The 6,679-nt window shown below is 37.7% G+C and overlaps 1 protein-coding gene across 1 annotated transcript; it reads left to right on the top strand.

The window, feature by feature from the left end:
- The first annotated feature begins 36 nt into the window (after positions 1-36).
- slc35d2 (solute carrier family 35 member D2) lies at positions 37-6,679 on the top strand. Its single transcript, XM_023277677.3, has 12 exons — positions 37-658; positions 783-816; positions 891-977; positions 1,064-1,131; positions 1,715-1,786; positions 2,080-2,148; positions 2,262-2,364; positions 3,909-4,001; positions 4,096-4,163; positions 4,289-4,367; positions 4,682-4,764; positions 6,380-6,679. Exons 1-12 carry the CDS (start codon positions 531-533, stop codon positions 6,507-6,509), a joined length of 1,014 nt encoding a protein of 337 aa, XP_023133445.2. The 5' UTR covers positions 37-530; the 3' UTR covers positions 6,510-6,679.

Genomic DNA, 6,679 nt, shown 5'->3' with positions numbered 1-6,679 from the left:
CATGTTGTGTTTTTTCTTCTTCTTCTGTATATTAGATTAAGTTTTTAGAATTATGTTATATTGGGAGCTGAAGCCTTAAAATAATTCTGTTAATGACATATATTTTCTTTTTGTTCTTACCTACTTCGTAAAGCGTCTTTAAATGCACTGAAATGCTCTATACAAGTATTATGTATTATTATTATGATCGTTTAAATCATTTTTTTCGGAAAGTGTTAAATGTTGCCAGTTATTACTGAGTATAAAAAGCGAATTTAGGCTGCCTGTTTAGAAATTTGCATGTTTTGAATATTGTATATTGCAGCATTTTATTCCATTTTGCATGACTTCGCTGTTTAGTGGACAGTTGAAAAGGAAATAGGCTCTCCCTTCTGAATTATGTAACACAGTGAGGACCGCCCACCTGTCTCTCTCTCAGCAGCGGTTGACAGGAAACACCACTAGAACCTGCCTACACCCGAAATCACTTCACTTTGGAGGGAAAAAACCTGACTTTTTAACTCCAACAAGTGATTTTGTACTATCTAGTGATGTCTGCTGAAGCCTGTCTGGTACCTGCGGAACACTCGGGGCTGTTAAAGTTCTCCTCCGCTCTGTTTTACGCCGGCAGCTCGTTTCTTATCACCGTGGTGAACAAAACCGTGCTGACGAGCTTCAGGTAGGCGGTGTTTTGTCATCAAATCATTTATAGTGTCACTAGAGGAAGGTTACGCATAAAGGAGGCTTAAAATAACAACAAATTAGTCATTACATTCTGCACTTTCTGCTGCTCACCTGTGCAGGTTTCCCTCCTACCTGTGTCTGGGAATCGGACAGGTAAGTTGTCCAGGTGTGGACGCTTTTGTTTCCCTCTTTCAACAGCAAACGCGCTCATTTCATTGTCCTTTCAGATGATCACCACTATCGTTGTTCTATATGTGGCCAAAATGAGCAAAGCAGTGCAGTTTCAAGATTTTGACAGAAGTATTCTCTTAAAAGTAAGAATTTCTCACATATTAAATCGTCAAATCTTCATTTGTCTTTTTGACTGTGTTTTAACTTTATTCCTTTACTTTCTTTGTAGATTTTTCCTCTTCCTTTGCTCTATGTTGGGAACCATATAACTGGACTTGCGAGCACCAAAAAGCTCAGGTTTGATCTGTTTATCTGCTATCTAACTTAAAGGTCCCATCAAAAGTGGAATTTTTGTGTTCTTAAAATGTTCTGAGAAAGTTCTGCAAGGTTTAAGTAATGTTTTCAGTGGGAGGTTTTCTTTTAGTTCCCAGAATGTTCTTAAAGGCAGGATAAAATTCTCTAAACTATTGCCTTCCATTGTTAGTATGTAAAACTGAGGGAACATTTTATTTAACACTTAACAGCAACGTATCCAAAAATCCTGCTTTCTTTAAAACATTTTTAGAACATATATATATATATATATATATATATATATACACTTTGTAACTATAGATTTAGAGTACAAACAACAAATGTGCCAGTTGCAATGCAGACAACTTGTTCTTTCTGAAAGGGTGTGAACAGCATTAGCTCATTAGTTTTCACAGCAAAATATCCTGTTTAGTGCAGCCCTAAATCCAAAGCTCACATAGTCATAGTTAAATGAACCATCTTTCTAGTGTTTTGAGCTGAAAGGCACATTGTAGGAACATGTCAGACTTTAATCAATTTGCTGAAAATTCACTTGGCCTTACCAAAAACATGCTGTCTTTTACAGTTTACCCATGTTTACAGTTTTACGGAAATTCACTATACTGATGACAATGGTCTTGGAGGTGCATATACTAAGGTAAGATGTGTCTCATATTTTTGTATCACTCTTGGAGCTTTGAAGCACTCTTCTTATCTTAACACAGCTACTGTGAATGGACTGTATGTTTTGTACCATCTGGCATTCTTCTATGGAGAGATTTTTAATGAGTTTATCAGTGCGATTAAACAAGATTGGAGCTTCCAGTGCAGGGAGGAAATGAGGATGAAAGATACAACAGGGCAGAATGTGATTTATTAAAGGGAAAATACTGTTATCTGTTGTTCTTATTTGGTATTTTGATGTACATGTTTAGTTTTGTCCTCTTTCAGAAAAACATTTTCCAAGGGCCTGATCTGCAGTGTTGGAGCTATAGTCTTTGGTGCCATGGTTGCTGCAAGGTATAGATTCTATATGTTAGTATTTGTGGGTTTGTTTAACTTGTATATCAGCTGTTCAACAAAGAACAGATGACAACCCTAAGCTTCCCCTCCATCTCCATCCTTTCCACTAGTTCTGACCTGGCCTTCGATGTGGAGGCCTATACTTTCATCCTGCTCAATGATGCCTTCACGGCTGCCAGCGGCGTCTACACCAAGAAGAAACTCGGCGTTGAGGTACCGTTTACCGTCTGTTCTGGACAAATACAAGCAATTAGTGCATCGCTGCTACCTGTAGCTAAATTTCTGTGTAAATGTGGTTTGAAAAATTTGTAGAACATTGTATTGCACAGCTGTCCAGACAAAGATGGTAGAGGCTTTACCTTCTAAACTGCTTAACTCTGATTGATGGTTTGTTTATTTAATGGGTGTTCTGTTGGATTCAAGTCAGGCAGTCTACTTGGTCAAGTCAAAGTGTTCACTTTTCCCTTCTTTAGAAACTCTTGTGTGGGCTCTGGTTCAATATAATGCTGAAATATTCCTCTTCTGCACTCATGCAGCCCTATATATCACACTCCCAACTCTGTGCTTCACTGTCAGGACTGTCTGTTCACTGTGCTCATCCCGGCCAGGTTCCCAACAAATGTGCTGGTCCCCATCTGGTTCTATTTTAGTTGTATTTGACCAAAGAATGTGCTCTGAATATTCACCAGGCTTCTTTCGTATTATTTCCCCAGGTTTTGGCTTGCAATTTTGTGCCAAAGTACAAGCAAAAGTTTTTTTCTTGGACACCATCCGTAAAGGTGGATGTTATGCAGTGTCCTTCATGCTGTCAGAGAAGCTGTGGTTTCCACTGATAACCCCTGTGCCAAGACTAAAGCACTTGATTGTGAAAGCAGCCCACTGTCTGTATCATCATTTTAAGAGGACAACCACTGCAGGTCTGACTGTTGGTACATGGCTCGTTCTATACCTCCTGATTACTGCTGCAACTGTTTATCGACTGATTTTTAGTCGCTCACCGATTATCAGGCATCCCTTTTCATCATTCCATCTCTCAGTCACATTTCTTTGTTTCCCATGGCGATTCTTTTCCATGTGGAGCCTCACATTATGCAGACGTACCGATAAACACAGCACATAGATCCAAAACTGGGAAAGTTCTGGTGTTCACAGGTCGTATTGTAATAATGTTCGTGCAGTTATGTGGAAATCACAGGTGTGCTCAGTTTTCTTTCAGTGATCACAGGTTTTAAATTATTTGTGTCAGTTATCTTTTGTTATGCCGGGTTTCTAATTTGGGGCCTGTATTTTCAATATATTGGGCATTTAAGTGACATTGCACAAGGGTTTACTCAGTTCTGATGCATATTGATGTATATGTACTGCGCATGTTCCGAGAATGTTGTGAATTATATTTCTAACTTCCCGCTTTAGCAGGTGTTAACAAAGGCGATGGCTTTGGTGTTGTTCATACACCCTTTAAGCAAACAGAAGTTTAAACTCACTAGGATCACAGCATCTCCACGACGGCATACACTTTATACGTACAAAGTTATAACAGCACTCTCCGAGCCATGTATTTTAAAACCACCACCATTACGACCCAATACACCGACAACTGTCTTATTTGGCTGATAGATATGAAGGGATGAAAGATTTTGAATACCTTCATGCAGTTTAAATAAATGTTTACTGTAGCATCTTCCCAAATGGTCCACACATGTTGGATATTTTGTCATAATACATCTGATATTTTCCTCCTTTTTTTTTTCATTAAGGGCCTCGGAAAGTATGGAGTCTTATTTTACAATGCACTAATCATTGTCATCCCCACTTTCTTGGCAAGTGCGTTTACTGGAGATTTGCACAAGGTAGTAACTGTGATCACGTGTACTTTTTCTGTGTGTCTGTGTCCAAAGCTGTGTGCCTTCAGTGCCTGACCACCGTGTGTGTTTTGATCTGCAGGCAGTCACATTTCAAGACTGGTCGAAAGTCACGTTTATGTTTTGTTTCCTTATGTCCTGCATCATGGGGTATGTCACAATAATCCAGTCTAAACTATTCAATTTCCATTACAACTCAGGTCTTATGTCACTGCCTCAGCCTGCCCAGTTTTTTAAAGACACAGTTCTGTTTTGGTTTTTTTTGTTTTTTTCAGGTTTGTGCTGATGTATTCCATCGTCCTGTGCAGCTACTACAACTCAGCACTGACTACTGCTGTAGTGGGAGCTGTAAAGGTAAAAACACACTGATAAGAATCCTGTTTGTGTACTAAAAATACGTCTGCCAAGTTCTAACCTGCATGTGGATCTGTATTTTATCACTCGACACATAGTGAGACATGTATTCAAAATGGCCTGAACTGCAATGTTAACTGTTGTTAATAATGTTAACAAAAAACAAGCTGTATGCTCTTCCACCCATGCTGGTGGTTTAACTTTCTACTTGTGATTGTGGAATGTTCTACTATATCAAAACATGCAGAAATATCTCCCTAAATTTCCAATAAGATAGTCACTAACATGTAGAAATATTACTCAATTTTCTCCAGAATGTTGCAGTGGCCTATATTGGCATCTTTGTGGGTGGAGACTACATGTTCTCATGGACTAATTTCATTGGCCTCAGCATTTGGTAAGACTTTTTCAATTCTAGTTTTATTTTTCACTTCCTAATATTTCATGTAATTACAGTTTGCAGCAAACATATTTGTTAAAAATCTTAAACGAGCTGTTCCTGACTTCAGAGCGTCTAAACAATCAAACATGAGGCCACGTTTCACCAGAGCAGCGTTGTAAGCTTAAATGGCATTCCAGTCCAGAGAAAAACAATTGTGGTCGACCTAAAATATTTCCTGATAAGATTAGCTATCAACATGTCAAATATGCCTACTGGTTTGTGATAGCAGGCATATTTGTATTAAAGCTTTTTGTCTTGGTACACATAGGTCACCACTGTTACATAATCAGAATTATCTGAGCTGATAGCAACCACGTTGGAATTGTTTCCATTCACCTGTACAAAAACAGCTAAGGGAAATGGAAATGTCTCTTTAAATCACTATTGCCACATCATTTTTCCCAGTTTGTGATTTCTGCTGTGGTTTAATGGCACAGCTGTTGCTTACCTTCTAATATTCAAGCGATTTAATTTCAGTGAGCATATATTGACGTTAATGTCATGGATGGAAATGCAAAGCCAAACACCATAGCACCACTATGAGCACTTGTTGATTTTAAGTCAATCAAAAAGGCGATTATTTTTTTTTCAACCCTCCTATTACCTTCAAATTTACTACCATCTTTTATTCTTGGGGTCCATTTGACTCCAGCAATTTAAACCTCAAGAAAATTATTATAATTAAAATTATTCCCCAACTTTATGTCTTTTTGCTCACTACCTAAATAGCCCTTTCAATAAAACAACCCCCCACCCACTCCCCTTACACATCCAGAATACTTGTTACATGACTATGAAGAAATTTGCAGATCACAATAAAATCTCACTGACCGGAGATATCTTGTTGGTGTTTTAATAGCTTTATATCATTTCAAAGTACATATTTTTGTTTTCTGTAACATTTGGAATGAAAAACTATTTCTGTTTTCAAGAATAGTAACATGTCTTACGTTCGGGGTCAATTTGAGCCCAGGAAAAACAAACACAATTTCAAAAACTTTAGGGCCCTGAAGTTTTATGAAGATTATAAAATTGCACGTTTTAGTGACCTCAATATCATCCAAAACAACCCAAACAAAGTTGTGTAAAATGTTGATATTTCCTATATGTTTTATGCAGCTAAAAGCCTGGGGTCAGAACACCGATGTGTACAACATCTGTAAGGGACATTGAAAATGTATCATCTCATTCATTTTATGTTTACCCAGTTGTCCCCATTAAATTAGGAAAAGTCACTAAATATGAAGAAAAAAAGTATGTCAATCATTTATTGACAGATGTTAAATATTGAATGGGGTCAGACTGACGCCAAAGATAATAGGTGGGTTAAATTTTTACTTGCTGCTAAAAGGTGGCAGTTAAATGCGTCAATACCACTCATTGTAAACGGATTCATTTATAAAATGTACAGAAAAAGACAGTTAATTGCAGTTATTTGTGTGACAGTTGATCATCAACTAAAATTTCATGATTGACAGCCCAAGGTACACACATTGCATGTCACTCTACAGCTAACAGTAGCAATAGTCATATTACAATAACAATTCAGTACTCATCTTTTGCTTTGCAGCATGTCAGGTGGACTTGTGTACTCATATCTCACCTTTAACAACAAATCATCTGAAAGTAACACACAAGTGACGAAAGAGATGAAGATTCACATTTCAGAAGACTCATCAAAGAAGTTCTCTAACAACTAGGACACTATTTCCACCACATGGTGGCGTAGTTCTGCTTCATATTGGAGCACAATATTGCTTCTACGCTTTTATTTTTAGGTGTATTTAAGGTCATTGAAAGAATTTCCGTGGTTACTATGCTGGTTCAGTCTATTTATACCATGAATAAACTGACAAGAAGTGCACATCAA

This window comes from Amphiprion ocellaris, chromosome 6 (genome assembly GCF_022539595.1).
Source record: "Amphiprion ocellaris isolate individual 3 ecotype Okinawa chromosome 6, ASM2253959v1, whole genome shotgun sequence".
In the NCBI taxonomy this organism is placed as follows: domain Eukaryota; kingdom Metazoa; phylum Chordata; class Actinopteri; family Pomacentridae; genus Amphiprion; species Amphiprion ocellaris.
The sequence above is the reverse complement of the archived record's forward strand: the minus strand, read 5'-3'. Positions and strand labels throughout refer to the sequence as shown.

What these genes read in the sequence shown, in the direction of transcription:
- slc35d2 (XM_023277677.3), top strand. Translation starts at nt 531, where the DNA reads ATGTCTGCTGAAGCCTGTCTGGTACCTGCGGAACACTCGGGGCTGTTA. An exon ending in CTTATGTCCTGCATCATGGG is followed by an intron (nt 4,164 to 4,288) that starts GTATGTCACAAT and finishes TGTTTTTTTCAG; the next exon opens with GTTTGTGCTGATGTATTCCA. An exon ending in TTCATTGGCCTCAGCATTTG is followed by an intron (nt 4,765 to 6,379) that starts GTAAGACTTTTT and finishes TTTGCTTTGCAG; the next exon opens with CATGTCAGGTGGACTTGTGT.